This window comes from Poromitra crassiceps (assembly GCF_964638095.1).
Source record: "Poromitra crassiceps genome assembly, chromosome: 4".
In the NCBI taxonomy this organism is placed as follows: Eukaryota; Metazoa; Chordata; class Actinopteri; order Beryciformes; family Melamphaidae; genus Poromitra; species Poromitra crassiceps.
Window position 1 is genome coordinate 74,522,034 of NC_139626.1, and position 20,086 is coordinate 74,542,119.

At 43.3% G+C, this 20,086-nt stretch overlaps 1 protein-coding gene across 1 annotated transcript in view; it reads left to right on the forward strand.

Annotated features, from left to right (window-relative positions):
• LOC310774948 (glycine receptor subunit beta-like) overlaps positions 1-16,363 on the forward strand; it is a gene marked incomplete at both ends in the record, with an annotated part of 179,746 nt that extends 163,383 nt beyond the window's left edge. Inside the window, 2 exons of the mRNA XM_083635038.1 lie at positions 201-356; positions 16,070-16,363. Of these exons, the coding sequence (XP_083491164.1) occupies positions 201-356; positions 16,070-16,363 (450 nt within the window). The remainder of the gene's footprint in view (positions 1-200; positions 357-16,069) is intronic.
• Between the last annotated feature and the right edge of the window lie 3,723 nt (positions 16,364-20,086).

Here is a 20,086-nt window from a genome sequence, read left to right on the forward strand (position 1 = left end):
TTGAGTTAGAATAGCCTACATGCTGTATTACGGTTAGGGTTAAGGTTCATAACCTCATAGGGTTAGCGTTAGGGTTAGCTCATAACCTGCGGGCACAATAGGGGGGCATCACCTTAGCGGGCAATCGGCATTGCGGCTTGTCGGCATTGCGGCTTGTTGGCATAGACACGGCACCCCCTCATCTCTCTCTCTCTCTGTAGGTGATGTTGAACAGCCCAAAGTTGATTGAGGAGGAGAAAGTTAAAATGGCCACAAAGGAGAAAGCTTTGAGAGAGAAAGAAGGAAAGAAGACTCCAAATAAAACGAACACCGTGAACGGGACCGGTGGGACGCCGATACATGTCAGTGCATTGCAGGTAAATACTACTACATCAAATGGACTGCTGGGATGCATGCAATGGAGTTGTGTTAATATTATTTATCCTATTCTTCCATGCAGATTAGCAAATTAACAACATAGCGATATTTAGTTTAGTAGATCTATTTGAAATGATGTTCTAACCAACCAGGTTTCATATCCCAATCATTAATGAGCCTTAACGACCCCCTAAAGTCATGTTGTAAGATGTATATAAAATACTCTACTTTGAATAATAATATTATTATAAGAATTATCTTGTTAAAATTCTTAAAATGACTTCCCCTCCTTCTGCCTCATTAAAAAATGCCAAAGCAAGCAATCAGGGTTATCTAAAATATAACTAGCCAATCAGAGCATACAAGCAAGGGCTTTAACTGCTGAATACTGGACAGGGATTGGCTCCGGTACTCATGATGTCATGAATCATGCTTGTTGAAAATGGCCTTTTCAGTGAGCCGAGAGAAACTTTCCACTTTCAGCAGACGATTATGAAAACAGGTTTCTAGTGTCAAACCCTGCACAGACATCATTCTACACAGCTCAAACATCCACTTCAAGGAGCAAGTTAGGGTGTGATGGAAGGATTAGCTAGGTGCCAAAGAAAGGCCCAGGCAGTGATGTAATAAATATAGCTGCACACTGTATTGCTGCATGGCAGCGATGTAATAAATATAGCTGCACACTGTAGGCTATTGCTGCATGGCAGTGATGTAATAAATATAGCTGCACACTGTATTGCTGCATGGCAGTGATGTAATAAATATAGCTGCACACTGTATTGCTGCATGGCAGTGATGTAATAAATATAGCTGCACACTGTATTGCTGCATGGCAGTGATGTAATGCACACTGTATTGCTGCGTGGCAGTGATGTAAAATAAATATAGCTGCACACTGTATTGCTGCATGGCAGTGATGTAATAAATATGGCTGCACACTGTATTGCTGCAGTGATGCAATAACTATAGCTGCACACTGTATTGCTGCATCTCAGTGATGTTATAAATATAGATGCACACTGTATTTGCTGCATGGCAGTGATGTAATAAATATATATGCACACTGTATTGCTGCATGACAGTGATGTAATAAATATAGATGCACACTGTATTGCTGCATGGCAGTGATGTAATAAATATAGATGCACACTGTATTGCTGCATGGCAGTGATGTCATAAATATAGATGCACACTGTATTGCTGCATTGCAGTGATGTAATAGATGGACACTGTATTGCTGCATGGCAGTGATGTAATAATAATAAATATAGCTGCACACTGTATTGCTGCATGGCAGTTATGTAATGATTACATAACTGCCATGCAGCAATACAGTGTGCATTTATATTGATTACATTGTAATCAATACAAATGCACACTGTATTGCTGCATGGCAGTGATGTAATAAATATAGATGGACACTGTATTGTTGCATGGCAGTGACATACATTGGAATGACCTGCTTGCTAATGAACAATATTTGGAGCACATGGAGATACAGTTATGCAGTTGTGCACAGCAATTTAATTGAATGAGTTGTTGACACAGATATTGATGACAGGCTTTTTCCCCCACATTTGTGATTGAAATCTCTATTTCGCTTTCTAAAAGCTGATGGTTTGGCTGATGTGAAACTTGGTTAACACAACAGCTATCCAATTCTTATTGAGTGTGTGTATGAGGGTGGGGGGTGTAGGTGCTGCGCTTGATGAAATGGAGGTAATTACTGGTAGGGTTTCTTCATTCACTGACTTCAAAATGTCACTTCAGATATGCTGGTGTGAGTGTGTGTGTGTGTGTGTGTGTGTGTGTGTGTGTGTGTGTGTGTGTGTGTGTGTGTGTGTGTGTGTGTGTGTGTGTGTGTGTGTGGGTGGGTGGGTGTGGTTGGTAAAGAGTAGGTTTTAATCCCGGGAAACGGGATTCCCGGGAAATGCTATCCAACCCATTTCCCGTTTCCTGGAAAATTAATGACGGGAAACCGGGATTTTTTTTTTTTTTTTACATGCAGAACATATTAGAATAGGCCTATATTTAGAAATATGCAGACAGTTTACTTTCTGAAATGATGTAGCCTATGTTTTAAAAGAACATGTAATATATTAGGCTACTGTAAGCATTGTAAAGTCATTAAATGATCACGATGTAGGCCTATATGCATTTTGGAGACATCAAAGTGAATCAATCAACCAACAATCAATCAATTTTCTATTTATATACCGCCAAATAATGACGTATTCCAGGCATATTTTAATACTAGCTTCTCTGACAACAATGCTATAGCCAGTCAGTTGAAATTTGATATCCTTTCTTTGCAGAGTGGAATTAATTTCTGATTTTATTTCGGCGTGTTTTCGCCATGCGCCTAGCCATGCACATAGCCTAATAAACACAAAGCCCGCCCATGATGTTTCTTTTCTTTTCTCTAAACTTCTGACTTGCTTGAGGGGATTGTGCCATGACTGAGACGGCGATTGAGCACCGTGCAAACCTCACCAGCGGTGAAAACGACAATCAGCCCAGCCGTGCGTCCTCGGTTCGTGTGCCCCAGGTTGGGTATGATGGTCTGGTTGTATAGGCGATGTCCGTGCACAGAGGGGTGGTGGAGATAGTCTGATAAAGCCGTGCTCCGGTATGGGGTATGGAGATTATGACTGGGCACGGGTGGAAGAGGATCGGTGCAGCCGCCAGAGCGCAGCAGCCCATATCCAAAAGCACACGGTGCTAGGTATCAGACAGCATTGATCTTGTGTGTAAAAGAGCGTGAAAACGGGCTGATGGACGCGTTTACGGCTCCATTCCTTCCACGGCAGTTTCCACAACTCTAAGAAAATGTTTAGCCTAGGCTACTACAGGATTTATTCATACGCCAATCCAGGCGATTGGTGAATTACTATATAAACCCTAACGGCACTATACGAGGGATCAGCCGAGCAGCATTTTGGTAAACAAACCGCGTCACTGGGTGACGACGGCAATGGAAACCTATGGAGCCCAAGGGGCGCGAGGCTTGAATGTCTGACTCTAGCCAGTTTACATTTTAAAAACAGACAGTTCACACAACTTTAACACGACATGCATATAGGCTATTATACATCAAACTCTTGAGCTACTTCGGCTCTCACTCAGAATGTCAAAATATAAGCAATGTCATGTATAGTTTTTGAGATATAAACGTTTGTTTGGCACAACTGATACTATTAACTGCCGCGGGGTTCCGCATTTCTGGGTGTCAAGTGATGTCACGCTGATTCGTCATTTACCTAATACATAGCCTACATACAGCCTAAAAACAGCCTAAAAAGTTTGTTAAATTGCGATGTTTTGCCTTACTTAATAAATATTAATGGCACCAAATAATACATTCGTCAGGTTTGGAACTAATAGGTATATTTCTCCTTGATGCATTAAAAAAAACATTTCCCGTTTCCCGGTATGGCTCATTTTCGGGAAAAATATTAAACCCTATAAAGAGCTTCTGATAGGTCAATGTGTCAAATCCAACAGAATGAAGATATTTCTCTCTCTGTCTCTCTTCTCAATATCAAATCTTTGGTAACACTTTATTAAGGCACACTTATTAAACACTAACTACCTGCTTATTAGCATGTATATTAGTAGCACATTAGCTGTTTATTAACCATTATAAAGCACTTATTGAGGCCTTATTCTGCATGATCATATTCTACATCTAGTAGACCATTAACCAAGAGTTTCCCCTCAATAACCTTCTAACTCTTCAAGATTCAAGATTCAAGATTCTTATTGTCACTCCGTAGTACAAGTATCACGTGTGAAATTCTAGTGCTGTGGACTCCGTTTACAACATAGTACAAATATAACAGGGCATATGAGTGCAAAAACAACAAGAGACACAACAAGCAATAAGGCAGTAGGCTATAGTGATAAGACAAGTCAGAGACAGTGATTCACTGCACATAGGTGCACATGTCGGGTGCATACTTTAGACGTGCTTAAACATTTTAAATTCTGCGTTGTTGACATGTGTGATTACAATGTGAACATATTTATGCTTTTGTGATGTTATCTGTATGATACTGCCACCTGTCGTTCTAGAGGAGAAGTGCTGTGCGTAATACGTCACAGGTATGCGCCTGGCGCAACAGGTAAATAAATAGTGTAGACGAGCGTCGCACTATCTCTTTTCACTCAACTCCATGAAGAGCAGACCTGCGAGTCTGATTGTATGTTTTGGCAAAAGCCCGTTTGAAGAATAAATAAGCACGAGGCTAAAGATACCTTCTGGTCTGTTTACTGAGGCAAACGCAACATCCCGCGAACATAATCAACAGGTTATGGGCCCAGTAAGAACTCTATAAGCGGACTTTAGAAGGAGAGCAAGCCGCAAGAGCGAGTAGCTAACGATTAGCTCCGGGCTAAAGCAGGAGGCTAACAGAAGAAGCTAGCGTTATAACAACAAGACAACGTGCTCAACAAGACCCCAGCTGGCTAGCGGGAGAAAGCTAACACAACCAGCAGCGAGGAAGACGTCGCAAGAAGAAAGGTGAAGAATAAGACGACAAGCTAAAGTAAGATGTCAAATGCGTCAAGCAGCGTGTCGCTGCATCTTATCTTCAACGGCGATGAGAAGAAATTCCCGCTATGGTATGAACGTTTTACCGAGCACTTACACAGGCTAGGGCTAAGAGAGACTATTCTAAATAAGCCTGAAATAGGAGATGACGACGATGAAACCCAGATATTAGCCGAAGACGCTAAAGTTAATGAAGACTGTTACGCTGAATTGGTGCGGTACATAGATGACAAGAGCCTGTCCATAGTACGCCACGAAGCCAAAAGAGATGGTAGAAAAGCCTTACAGATGTTGAAAGACTATAATTCGGGATCAAGTTATCCAAAGATAATAAGTCTGTACGGGACATTAGTGGATCTCCACATGGATGTGAGAGAGAGTGTCACCGACTATCTGATAAGAGCGGAGGATGCCATAACATCCCTAAACGAGGCGGGCGAGAACGTGAGCGAAGGACTGGCTGTAGCAATGGTACTAAGAGGGTTGCCAGACTACTTTAAACCACTGGTAGTCTATGTCACACAGAACAAAGACAAAATGACATTCGTAGACTTCAAGATGAGACTAAGAAGTTATGAGGAGTCAGAGAAAAAGAGCAACACTGCAAGCAAAGACAACGTGATGAAGATGGCGGCACAGCGAGGCCGGACTTCGGGTAGAGCTTCAGTGAAAGACGAAGATGAAGCAAGCGACATGAAGTGCTTCAGATGTGGCAACCGAGGCCATAGAGCAAAACGATGTACAAGAAAAGTGTGGTGTGGACACTGCAAGAGAGACAATCACGCTGAGGTTGTATGCAGGAGAAGAGGAAAAGACGAGGTGAAAAAGCTGGTCGCAGAAAAGCTAGAAGACGACCACGACGTCACCTATAAAGCCAACCACACCAAGATGAAAAAGTACAACGAAAGATATCAACGACGAGGAGGACCCCCGACCTACGAGAAGCCCTACGTGACCATGAGAGGCATCATGGTCGACGGAGGATCAACGTCACATATCATCAACGATATAAAGAAGTTTGTAAGCATCGACAGATCGTTCAAGCCAAAAAGCCATTCAATCGAGCTAGCAGATGGCACAAAGTGCAGTGGGATGGCCCAGCAGAGAGGGACGGCAGCGGTCTACCTGCGAGATGACGAGGGACGCCAGCGCAGAGTACTACTCCGAGAGGCCGTGTACATGCCAACGTACCCCCAGGACATATTTTCGGTCGCCAGAACAACCGACGCAGGAGCAGTCATCACCTTCAAGAAGGGAGACAGCGACGTGCTCAACAAGGACGGTAGCAGGTTCAGTATCCACGAGGACAGTAACCTGTATTATTTGCCAACGTATGAAGAAAATGTAGACCACAGTAAAGCATGCTACGATGTGCAAACATGGCACGAGATACTAGGCCATTACAATCATGATGATGTACAAAAGTTACAAAAAGTCGTAAAGGGGATGGAGATAAAAGGTGGTATAGCAGGGCCTGTAATGTGTGAAACATGCATTAAGGGGAAGTTTGCTCAAACGAGAAATAGAGAATCTGATGCTAAGGCTAAGAAACCCCTGGAGTTAGTCCATACAGATTTAACCGGTCCAATACAGACACCTAGCCTTGAGGGATTTAAATATGCCCAGTCCTTTACCGACGATTATTCAGGCATGATGATGGTGTATTTTCTGAAGGCAAAATCTGACACTGTACAAGCCACAGAGAGGTACCTGGCTGGCTGACATAGCACCTCAAGGAGAAGTGAAGTGTGTAAGGTCAGATAATGGTACTGAGTTTACCAGTAGAGGCTTTAAGGAGCTAATGGATAAACATAAAATCAGACATGAGACATCGGCCCCATACTCACCCCACCAGAACGGCACCGCAGAAAGAGGTTGGAGAACCATGGTAGAAATGAGTAGGTGCCTACTGATAGAGAGTGACTTGCCAGAACACATGTGGAACTATGCGATGCAGACTGCAGCATATGTTAGGAACAGATGTTATAACAAGAGAACCAAGAAGACACCCTACGAGATGTTTACAGGAAAAATACCAAACATAGCCAAAATGCACAAATTTGGATCTCACTGTTTCGCCTACAGGCAGGAAAAAGGAAAGTTAGAGTCCAGATGCACAGAGGGTATGTTTGTAGGCTATGACAAAAATATTTCCGTTTCCCCATGACTTCTCTGTTTTTTCCTCGCCTTTCTGTAATCTGGAGAGCACTGTCGCCACCTAATGGGTCCGTAAAATAGCTTTTACACATTCAACATCCACCATACTTTCACAGGAGATGGATCAGGCTTTGATCCACGTCCCACCGTCAAAAAACGCAATTGACGACTTTAGTCGTCATTGGCACTCAACGTTACTATTTGAATTGACGACTATAGTCGTCATTGGCCCTCAATGAGTTAAGCAGAGGCTTGACTCTTGCAGTCTTTAGAGCAGGCGGAACAAGACCAGAGGACAGAGAGGAGTTTATGAAGGTAGTGAGGAAGGGAGATATGTCAGGTGAGATGGTTTGGAGGAGAGAGGAAGGGATGGGATCGAGGGGGCAGTAAGTGGCTCGGTTCGAGCTGATGAGTTTAAGCACCTCATCAGGAGAGAGAGGGGAGAAGGAAGGAAATCCAGGGACCAGGGGCCGAGGAGCAGAATTGGAGTCGGGAGTGTTAGTGAGGGTGGCTGGAGGATGGACGGAGGAGCTGATGTCATCCACCTTTTTAGTAAAGAAGGTTACAAAATCATCAGCAGAGAGGGAGGAGGGAGGGGGAGGGAGGGTTGAGGAGCGTAGAGAAGGTGGAGAACAGTTTACTGGGGTTGGATGCAGAGGACTGGATTTCAGAGATCAGAGATTATCAGCTTGTCCTTGTTGTATGTGAGCTTGTTGTTGGTATGGTGGTGGCTGTTCTTGTTGTTGTCTGTGTTGAGGACGCCTTTGTTGTTGTCCATGTTGGGTGCCTTTGTCCAATGTCCGAGGGTACACTGAAAGTAGTTGGATCCAACTGTGCAAAATGTTACTTTACAGGCAATATAAAAGCTTGTGCTATATACAATAAGAAAGCAGTTAAAAAACTAAAAATACACACACACAAAAACAGTAAAAACACACGTAGAAACACTTAAAAATACCTATGTTATTTACAATTGTACAGAGCCCCTAAGCGAGTCACCCTCTCCTGGCGCCATCTTGCTCTTTTTAACATTCATGTAAGCATGTTATGGAATTTATTTAGTTGCCTTGTGTCTGGAGGCTCTGCGGGCCCTATCGTCGTACGATGCTATCGTTTGCGCAGCCGTTTGCGTACCTCTTATGCTATCTTCCCTGCGTCTTAAGCTATCGTCTGCCTCCACCATCTGGTTCTGGAATCTAAGCGCATACACAGGTGTTGTGCTCGTAGGAGCTGGTTTGTTTATGAAATATGATTATTCATATTTGTGAATTCATATTCATAAATTTATAAAATTGGACAGAAAATATTGTATTCTCTGTAAGATTCGGGGCACCAGTGTGGATAAGGCCACACACCTGTCTAAAAGTCAAGTTATGACTATTTTAGACACCAAACCAAATTATCATATCAGTCTCATAATGATATAATGTACATTGTACAGTTAATTGAAGGGTCAAAGTCCGTAAGCTTCTGTCACAGATTTCCACAGATAAAATACCTCATGAATAATAACCAAGATTCATAGAATTATGTAATAAAAATATTTAATTAATCACAATATCAGTGGCCATTAACATACTGATTAAAATGTCAGTTAATCACATCTAATTCTACAACTAATAATCTATCACATCTATAGCTAAACATTACATAAATTGTGTGTGTGTGTGTGTGTGTGTGTGTGTGTGTGTGTGTGTGTGTGTGTGTGTGTGTGTGTCAGAGAGAGAGGAGCGGGAGAGCGGAGAAGAGGAGTGGTTCGTTCAGGCTGTCTGTGATGTAATCACAGAGTTGGCTGGGGGGCGGTCTGGAACCGCCTCCTTTCCAAAATGGCGGTTTTGCCAAATTTAGGGAAGGAGAGAGAGAGGGACAGAGAGAGAGAGAAAGAGAGAGCACACTGATGGCATTAAGTTCTCACAGATCTCTAACAGTGTGTCAAACATTGTACGTCAATATACATGAAAATGCATTTTAACCCTAACACTGCCCAGGACCATTAACCATGACTCTCACGTGGGTTCCACTCCATTGAGCGGGATCCTCTGTTGGTTTGGGAGAGTTGTCCTATGCGCTGTGGGTTTGGGTGCGGTGAAGAGGATGGCGTCGGTCTTTCGGAGCGATGTTCTCCGCGCCGCTCACCCTGGCCTGGGGACGCGTGCAGCGGAGGTTTGAGGTTGGCTTGAGTCGACGTCTGGGGCTGATGTGCGTTCTCTCTGTTGATTGAGTCAGTGGTCGTGCTGCGCTCTGTGGCTGGATGCCACGGTGGGTCTTTTATGCAGCAGTTGGTTGGCTCTGCTGCGGTGTGCTCTCGTTTGGATGTCGGTGGGTTGTCCAGCTGGGCGTCTGGGCTACGAGTATGAAAGCACAGGAAGGGCTTTTCCTTGCGACTTATAACAACTAAACCGACTTAAAGCTAAACTGAGATTAAGTAGAGCTATCTCAATTTACGCATGCTATTCCCTGTTAGACTCAGGCTTTTCCCTGTAGCCTATTTTTGCCCCTGATGCTGGCCCTGGGACTGAGTCCCTCCTGAGGCCTGGTTTCTAGCAGAGGGTGCAGAGAGAGAGGGGGGGCGTGCTGGCTTCCTGGCACCTCCAACCCCCTCCAGCAGCTCGGTTTGACTGAATGCTTCTTTGAGACTGAATGCTCCTTGTTTTGCGATAGTTTTAAGGAACAGCAAATATTAAAATGAACATGGCGTTGTGAGCCAATCACATGTTTTCGTTATTGGAGTGGGCTCAACCCACTCTCGAGTTTCAGCTCAAAGGGTCTTGTCCCTAGTTTGTTTACCTTTTGGCTGTGGGGAACAATTGTCTTGATTAGATCAAAGATAGACAATGGCCCACTCCTTTGAAGCTCATGGAGGTGTGAAAAGTCCTGGGGGGCAACCATAAAATGACCATTTGTTCCACAGAGTTACAGTTAAAGATGAAAGCATGTTAAGTCATGATATGTTCATTGGTTCATATTTTCACATAGTACAGTCCACATTGTGTCCATCACAACATCCCCCCTCTTCGTCCGTGGACTGCTGTCGACCTGCGGTCCGCAGGCGAGGATGAAGGGCTGTACAGTTAGTTTGTGGTAACTTTCGGTTACCATGTCCATCTGTTCTGTGGGGTGAGAGTGTCATATTCTGTATAGGCAGTTCATAGTTCATCATTGGTTCAGGTTTGGTTCTGAGCAGACTTGGCTTCTGGGCAGATTTTCTAACCACAACTAGACTCATTACCATATATAGATAATACGACCTTCAGGTCACATACACAACATAATTTCAAAATCAACAGAGTGAACAGGGAAGGACAGAAAGAGAGGAGAGAGAAAGTGAAAGGGTGTGATTTTGATGTGTCCGGCGTTCCAGCAGTGTTTGTGCGATGTGTCCCTTTTTGGTTTGTTCCTGTGTTTGGGGATTTAGAGTTGCAGTGCCAAGCTTTGTCATATTTGTCTGTGGGGTGCCTGCCATAAAGGTGTTATGTTTCACGCACAGCATTGACAATGTCTTCAGCCTGCAAAGAGATAAAGGTGAGAGCAGAATGACAGGTGACTGTCATTTCCTGGGGGGGGGGGGGGGGGCTCTGATGGTTTGCAGGCCCACCCTGCCCGTCAGGCGCCTGGCGATGTAGCCTCGATGTCTAATTGGGTGGAGGGCCTAGTGCGCTGAGGAGACTCACGCCCTTCACGCCCTGCGGCGTGACTGTGATGTCTATTTGGGCAGCAACTACCCCCCTCGGCTCGGTCCTGCAGAACCGGGTGGTCTAGCCTGCCTTGTGAGTGTGTGCGTTGTACCGTCTCTGGGTCCGCACTAAGGCTGTCAATCTCCCTCTATAATCAAATTCGAATTTCAGTGCTTTATACATTTTAATATTCGAATTATATTCGAATATTTTAATTAATTTTTAACACGTTGACTGCCACTGACGTATATATACGTAAAAAAAAATCCAGCGGTTCACTGCCATTGACGTATTAATACGTCAAAAAAATCTTTTTTTTTTTTTTGACGGTGCTACGTGGATCAATGCCCCCCGCGTCTCCTATGGAGATATTGGAAGTATTGAATGTGTATAATCTATTTTACCGACCAGCTAGGTGGCGACGGTGCCCAGACAGAGAGAAAGTCAACCAAAAGCAGCCGCCTCCCGCGGCTGCTTCCTCCATTCTCAAGGAAATGGCTTGCCGATTTTACAGTCATCAGTCACCAGACTCGCCGCTCTCGGGCCACGCCAGCAGCAGCACACGGGGGATTGCAAATTTGCATAAGCCTAGAGTCGCACGGGGCTTCATCGGGGCTCTCAAACCCAAGAGACGAGTGAGACCTATCCACACTCGCTGCCAGGGAGGGAGGCTGCTCAAACTCGCTGCCAGGGAGGGAGGCTGCTCGAACTCGCTGCAGCAGCAGCAGCAGCAGACCACTCGCTTGTGACAAACGCAGGCTGAAAGCCACTAGACACGCCCACGGAGGGAGGAGTTGAAGGAGAGGGCGTTCGGAACTATATTGTTTGGATGTCTGATCTCTCACTGATGCCAAAAATAAATGGTTAAAGTGACTGTTCTGCCTGTTTGATTGAATTTCACAAAACTGCGATTATCTCAGCTTTCACTCTCAGACAGCTGAAACCATGCTGTACTCAACGGCTAATATCTACATAACTACTAACTCTACAAACTAACTCTTTTAGACAGAGAAAGCACACATTCTATTAGTACTTTTCTGAACTTTGTGTTCACAAACTCCAAGCAGAAAAGAATCCTCGGCTCTTTTAAAATGAGCCAGAATCCTCAAAAAACGGCCTGGCAGAAGCTACCTACAGCAAAAAAAAAACGGCTGGCAGTCAATGTGTTAATTGAATTTAAAAAAAAAATGTTTTTGTCTTCTCTTATGTTATGTTCTGATTCTAAATATAGCTGAATCTTTGGGTTTGACCAAGTAAAACTTTTTCTAAGCATTTTACCAAATGTAGATGGAAAGGTGAATGGTGGATGAATATTCAAAATAATATTAGGCTTATCACAAATAGTCCAGCAATGATGTTTATTTAAGAAAACATGTTCCTTGTACAATGTACATACATTCATTGCATTAGAAAATAGGTCAGATAACCAGAGCTTAGTTAATATTCATCAGTGATGTATTGGTGCTGTCTGAAATGCTAAAATAAAATAATTGATAATAAAAAAAGACACAGCCTTTGTTTGAGCTCCTTATCAATAAACAAATAAGTAAACTTTGCCAAAACAACAATGAGCCATGAACAAAAAAAATCAGTCACGTATTGCACTTAAAAACAATTTTTTTTTTTTTTTTTTTAAGGGCTACAGGTTTACATTCAGTATAGCAGCTTCAACAGTCAACTTCAGTTAACAATGAATGAACATACATTTTAAGAGCTACAGGTAGGTTTACATCAGTATAGCAGCTTCAACAGTCAACTTCAGTTAACACTCTTTTCTTCAAGTATGTTGTCAGAACTTGTCACTGTTCTAGTGTTCTAAAAAAAAAAAAAAAAAAAAAAAATTAAAAATTAAAAAATAATAATAATCGAATTTCGTTCATAATTATTAAATTCGAATAATATTCGAATATCAAAATTCGTTTCAACAGCCCTAGTCCGCACACACGCGGTTGGTGGGTTGAAACTGGCCCTTTCCCCCCTTTCCTTCGGTTTCAACCTCCCACGCTATCGATGCTGTTTTGAGGACCGTGCGCATGCTTCGGTTGTACCAACGTGCATCGTGCGCCACGGATGGGCGCACCAATTCATGAAGGCCGTCTAGGAAAAGCTCCCTGAGACGTGACACGTCTCCTTGATCAGGTTCCTTTCTACCCTGATTATAGATTTTCTTCAAACGTCGAAAATAGTCTCTAGGATGTTCCTGGTAATTCTGTTTGAGGTGTAAGGCCGCGTTTCTCCCCGCCGCTGGCAACTGATATACTCTTCTTCCAGGGCTTCGCCAAGCTCGTCAAAATCATCTCTGATATGGGAAGGCTGCGTTTGGATAAACGTGCGCACGTGCTTTGAGCTCGTTTTCCAGATCAGTTGCGCTTTCTCTCGCGGCGAGGCATGTGGCAGAGCCTGCGAACCACGTTCGACTTCGTTGAGATAATCGGTCAAGTGTACCTCGTGACAAAATGTGATACTGCGTGCCCTGGACAGAAGCAGCTAGCTACCGCTGCGAACAGACATCAAACCTCTCAAAGCATCTGCAGAGGAAACATGCTAACACAAAGCTGGTTGCAGAGCCAAGCTGAGTCGCCTGCCTCAACCCCAAGCAAGCAGCAAAAGCTTGCTTTTCACCAGGTAACACCAAAATCAGAGATGGACAGGCTTGTTGCCTCCTCGTACATGGTAGAGGAAATGTTGCCAGTTTCAACAGTAGAATGAAATCCCCATTTTTCAGAAACATATTGAGCAAAATACAGATGGCAGGGAACGGACAGCCACCATCAGACAGGAAAAGTTTTGCAACCTACGTTATTACGATAGAGATTTGTACTAATATATGGGCATATGTAAGGTTTAATGATGTATTGTTAACTGGCAATTTATGTGACAATGCATCTCAGGCGATGTTACGGAGTAACGCAAAAGTAATGTAACGAGTAGTGTAACGAATTACTTTCTCCAGGGAGTAATCAGGTAAAGTAAGGCATTACTTCTTTTTTTAAGTAATGTGTAATGTGTAATACATTACTTTTTTGAGTAACAGACCCCAAATCTGCCAATGACTGTTAGCTCTCACCCCAATCAGTCTGTAGTTAAATTCTCAGACGATACGGTCATTCTTAGTCTGCTAATCAGCGACTCCGACATTAGCAGCCATTCTGCTGGAGTAAATACATTTGTAGACTGGTGTGGTGAGCACCACCTGAGCATCAATGTCCGAAAGACTGAAGAAATGGTGTTTGACTCTAGATCAATTAGGAGACCACAGTCCTATTTGTATCAATGGCCAGAACATCAAACAGGTCTCCTCTTATAAATATCTAGGGGTCTACTTCGATAATCTGCTTAACTGGCAGACGCATGTGTCAAATATCTGCTCAAGGATTCATCAGCGCGTTCATTTTCTGTGGCGTCTGAGAGTCTTTGGAGTTGGTAGAAATATTATGATGATCTTCTATAGAGCGACCATTGAGTCGGTACTGCGCTATGGTATAACTAGTATGGTATAACTAGTTGGTTCGGCAACCTAATGGTTAAATCAAAAGCCCAAATATTTAACTTGGTCAAGACAGCAGGGAAGATAATGGGCAGCCCCCACCCCCTGCCCCCCAGGACTTATATGTCCAGTCTACTATTCAGCAGGCCAACAACATCTTAGATGACCCCTCGCATGTGCTGAATTCCCAATTTGAGCTTCTAAACTCAGGAAGGAGGTACAGGATCCCTCTCTGCAAACACAATCTTTATAAAAACGTGTTTATCCCTCAATCGATCAAGCTTATTAATGAGCAGCTAGGGGAGGGCAGACGGACACGTAGGACCTGAGAGCTCCTTGAATAGCATGACATGGGCATAGCCTACGAGATACACATTCATGTATCTATAATATGATGTGTGTGTGTGTGTGTGTGTGTGTGTGTGTCTGGTGTGTGTGTCAGAAATGCAACTCAAATGGGAGTATGAGTGAGAGTGCGTGTGGGTTGTAAGCATGTGTAAGGCATTCTTTGCACTGTATATGAAATAGTAGATGTGCTGCTGCTGCCCATGGTGTTGGGCTGGTGTTGTTTTTCTTGCACTATTTTTGTATTGTTGTCTGTTGCAGCATAGGGCTGTCCTCCAAAACAAGTTTCTCCTAAGGGAGACCAAATAAAATAATCTAATCTAATCTAACCACAAACATAAATAAACGTCAACTTGAAACTATGTTTCAACTACCACACACAGGCTATGTAGCCTATGTTTATTAAAAATATATATATAAATTGACCGGCTCGCAGCCCGGTACCAAATGCGTTGCGGCCCGGTACCGGTCGGCGGCCCGGTTGTTGGGGACCACTGATATAAATGACCAGCTATTGTTCACTCCCCCATTACCTGGCTGGCCCAGGGCTGAAAAGTACTCACCTGTCAGGCTGATTTTCTAGGAAACTTGATTTGAGGTGTACCAACATTCAAATAAGCATATCTTCTTCAATTATTTTCAGATTTCGATGTGTGACACATCATTTGAAAGTTTACAGTCTGTAGTTTCTTAATCTGCAAATGACCTCGGCCCACTTTGTACTCAAATTACCAGTCGGTGTCACATTTAGCGTGTAAAAGTTTCACCGTGTAAAGCCAGCCTAACACGTTACCCCCAACACTGATGACAACAAAGACCTTGAGTAGGGCTGGGCGATATGGACCAAAACTATTATCTCTCTTGTTAAGAAAGGAAATAAATCTGTCCCTTCTCTGAGAAATTTTTCCATAACATCTCTGTATTTTTTCCCTTTTGACGCCATTTGCCGCACGCAGACACACACAAACAACGTAGCAGGCTGGTATCTTCGAACGAGTAAAAGAATGATAAACATTGCCTTGACATTACCTCCACAGTTCAGACTTAATTTTCGTTACAGCATTGGTTCTCGCCGCCTGCTTGGTAGCCGACGAGAGAGATGTGCTGCTCAGTGCGGCGGTGCTTTGATGTTTGCCTTTGCGTCCTTATTCGCGTGTGCCGCGTTAATGCTGCCGCCTCTCTCATGTTAAAAATATTGAACGTTTTGCCACAACACAACCTGCATTTTGCTTGGCCAATGTGATGCGCTGTGCTCTGTGCGAATAAACTGATGGCCCCTGCTACGCTTCGAACACAAACAGGAGACAGAAAGTATATAATGCAGTTGTACACTTACCGTGGCGTTACCCTGGCGTCAATGGCGTGCAAAAACAACTTGATATATAAGTTGTGGTTGACGAAGTCGTAATAGTTTCACAGCGGTTCTCTGCTAAAAGCCAAAATAAACACATCAAGGTGATTATCGATGTTTATAAATCTCTTGTCTTTCAACAGGTGGTAGAAACTCGCTGTAAGAAAGTTTGCACCTCCAAGTCAGACCTTCGTTCCAATGACTTCAGCATCGTGGGATCTCTACCTCGGGACTTTGAACTTTCCAACTTTGACTGTTATGGCAAGCCAGTTGAAGTGACGGGGGCTCTGAAGTCCCAGAGCAAAGCCAACAAGAAACCCCCCCCACCCAAACCTGTCATACCAGCTGCTGCCAAACGTGTCGACCTCTATGCAAGAGCGCTCTTTCCCTTCTCCTTCCTCTTCTTCAATGTCGTTTACTGGTCTGTTTACCTGTAGTCAGGGCCGTAAGGTCAAATCTCTGTAACCCTGTAGGCATTTCTGAGGAAAAGTTGTTATACTGCATATTTACAAAGTTCAATGTGTCCCAAATGGATCCACTGTATAATAGTGAAGCAAGGGTCCCATTTTTTATATAATTACCTCCGCCAATGGAGTTGGCCAGAAGGTCATGTTTTCACTCCTGTTTGTCTGTTTGTTTGTTTGCCGGCAGGATGTCTCAAAAAGTTATGAACGGATTCGCACAAATTTTGGGCCTACTTAGGCCTACTTAGAACTTATTCACTTTCCATGCCCACTGGCCAAAAGGGGGCATGCTCAATCACAAAAAGGTACTTCACTTCCAAACGGATGCACACCACACAACTTTGTAGAAAGGTTGGTCATTGACCAAGGAAGAACTGATTAACTTTCCACATGAACCAGCCAAAATGAAGCATGGAAATGGGCGTGACCAATCACAAAAATACCAATCACCAATGACCAATCATTAAAAAAAAAAGATTCACACAACTTGTGATAATAGGTTAAAGTCACCCTCTACGATGTGCATGGAGTCCGCAAAATCCAACAATTTAAACTTCACACCATCAAGGAATGCAGGATTGAACACATTCGGTACATAGACTGAGGACACAAAACTTTGTCCCATTACGGGATAAGGTTGCGTAGTAAAATATGAATTCAACATCTCCACCTGAGGTTCAAATTTTAATATTAAGCTTTCTTTTTACCACAATTAATACACCCTTTGATTCATTCGAGGCACAGGAGTATGATATGACTTTATGCATTTTATTATGGAATCTATTGCTATCTACCTGTTTCAAATGTGTCTCTTGCACAAAACCCAGATCCACATGATTGAGTTTAAAAAATTCAAGACATTTCATTTTTACTGGCGAGTCCAAACTTAACCTTCAGAGTAATTAAATTGTGTGAAAAGTGGTGATATTTCACGGAGATCATAGATCATGTTTGTATCCAGCATGTTGAGGGGCTGCCATGGATGACACATCTTTTCAACATTGTGTAGAAGTGGTACATAAGAATGGGCACCAAATGTTTAAAAAGGGGGGCCAGAGGATGTTTGCTAATATCACATTGCGCAGCCTCTCTGGGAAAGTCTACTCCAAGGTGCTGGAAAGGAGGGTCCAGCCGATAGTCGAACCCCAGATTGAAGAGGAACAATGTGGATTCTGTGGGAGTCTGCCAATGTGCTTTGTGGATGTGGTAGAAGGCTTAGGAGCGGGGAGATATTATGGGAAGTGCTGTAGAAGTATTGGGTACATGGGTCATTTTTGAGGGCCAACCTCAAAAAGCTGTAGTCCCAAAACGACAGCTGTGTCCGGGTTCTCGGTAGTAAGTCGGGACCTGTTCTCAGTGGTCTTGGGCTATATCACCTATCTTATTTGTGATCTTCATGGACAGGATTTTGAGGCGTAGCCATCCAGGCGAGGGGTTTCAGTTTGGTGGGCTGACGATTGCATCACTGCTTTTTGCAGTGGTCCTGATGGCATCGGTCTATGACCTTCAGCACTAGGGATGGGTACCGAAACCCGGTATCAACCCCAGGGCTAAATTTATAAATACCGAAATACCGGAGTATCAATAAGCTCTAACATTAACGGTTCTCTTATCGGTACTGGAGAAATTAAGAAAATAGATTTCCTGTAATTGCTACAAAAGGTTATCTCACACATTTTATCTCACCAACTCCGTAAGACATGCCTATGATATATTTTAAAGCGATCGCTCGCTTTCTCTCCATCTTAAGAGACACAACAGCGAGGTGCCATGTGTGAGAGTCTCCCTGTGTTAGCCCTTGTTCACACAGGATGCCGAACATAAGCAGAACTGAAGCTTGAAGCAGGCACAAGCTGAATGTACGCCTAACCGTTCACACAAGACGCCTTCTCGTTTCCTCTCAGGACCTACTCTCGCGCCTTGAACCCGCCCACAACTCCCATTGACTTCATGCCTGGCTTCACGCGTCACGCTTGGAAAATAGGCGTCAATCCTGAGCGTGGTGTGAGCGTGGCTTCGGCAAGGCGTCAGCGTGGTGCGCGGGTGGTGTGAACGGCTTCGCCTGTTAACAAAGTGAATGAAATGAAACTTGTGGGTTCAGCGTAGGTAGAGCGTAGGTAGAGCTTAGGTTGAGCGTTGCTATGGCGTACTGTGTGAACGGGGGCTTACTTGCACCTGCCCTGCTTTCAGCGTTTGTGTAGGTGTGTGCTGTGCACCGCCCCATCATGCTCCTCTCCTAACTCAAATTTGTCGCAGTGAATAGCAAGAGATGGCAGAGAGAAGGAAGTGATCAAAAGTGTGGATTACTTCACTGAGTCGATGCTGACAATGCTTGTTGTCACAAGTGCAATAAATTAGTTACTAGTAAGGGTGGAAACATGAGAAATCTGTCTAAACATTTATCGAAAGTCCATCAAATACAAATGGAGAAATACACGGTTTTCTACAAGCCACATCATCTCACGCCATCTGTCAATACCCTGTTCACCTCCTCGGGTATGTCAGCGAGCAGCCTAGCGCCCACACACAGAGTTAACTAAATTATGCAAACATGGATGGTTAATGATTAAGAGTAAACATTATCCAGCTGATTGGGTGTGTTCCAATCTGAAATAAATCGTCGAGCATCATCTCAACTGTCCTTCAGAAAGTCAGTCTTCCTTTCAGAGCAGCGGCTGGGGGGATTTAGTGATTTGGGGCCGAGTGCAACAGGCAAATAGTGTGTTGCTTTATTCAGGGGCATATTGGAGGGTGGGTGAACAGTTTACCCACCTCTTTTCAGTTTAACTGCAGGTAAATTACTCACTCTACTCACTTTGGATAGTTTACCAACCTCTGTATTTACCACTACTACACCACTGTTTATATGTTTTTTCTAACTGGATGTTGGTATTGACAGTGGTAGAAGGAGATTTTAATTCTTATATAATGCTGGATATTTTAATGAATAATAAAAACACACCCAAGGATTTTGCTACATTTTTGTTAAAGCTGCAGCTACAATGAACCTAACCCAGACCCACTTGTTTTGTTTTTTGTTTTGTTTTTTCTTAAAAATAAGAAAAATAACCAATAAGAGTACCAAGTACCGGATCGATAAGCAGTACCGATAAGAGTAGTAGTGTCGTTAATTCCTTAACGATACCCATCCCTAGCACTCACTGGATCGGTTTGCAGCTCAGAGTGAAGTGGCTGGATGAGGATCAGCACCTCTAAATCTGAGGCCACGGTTCTCAGCAGGAAACCAGTGGATTTCCCACTCTGAGTAGCGAGTGAGTCAAGTGGAGTTCAATTATCTCGGGGAGTGAGGGTATGACAGAGTGTGAGATGGGCCAGAGAATTGGAGCAGTGGGAGCAGTATTACCTCACCATGATGAAATTGTGATGAAAAGCTGACCCAGAAGGCAAAGCACTCGATGCACCTGTCAATCTTTATCCCAACCCCCATGAACTATATATATATATATATATATATATATATATATATATATATATATATATATATATATATATACATACATACATACAAGCGCGCCCGCTTGTATCTGGGATATATATGGGATATATATATATATATATATATATATATATATATATATATATATATATATATCCCAGATACAAGTGGACGCGCTTGTATATATATATATATAAATATATACAATATATTAACTTGTATATTAAGTCTAATTAACT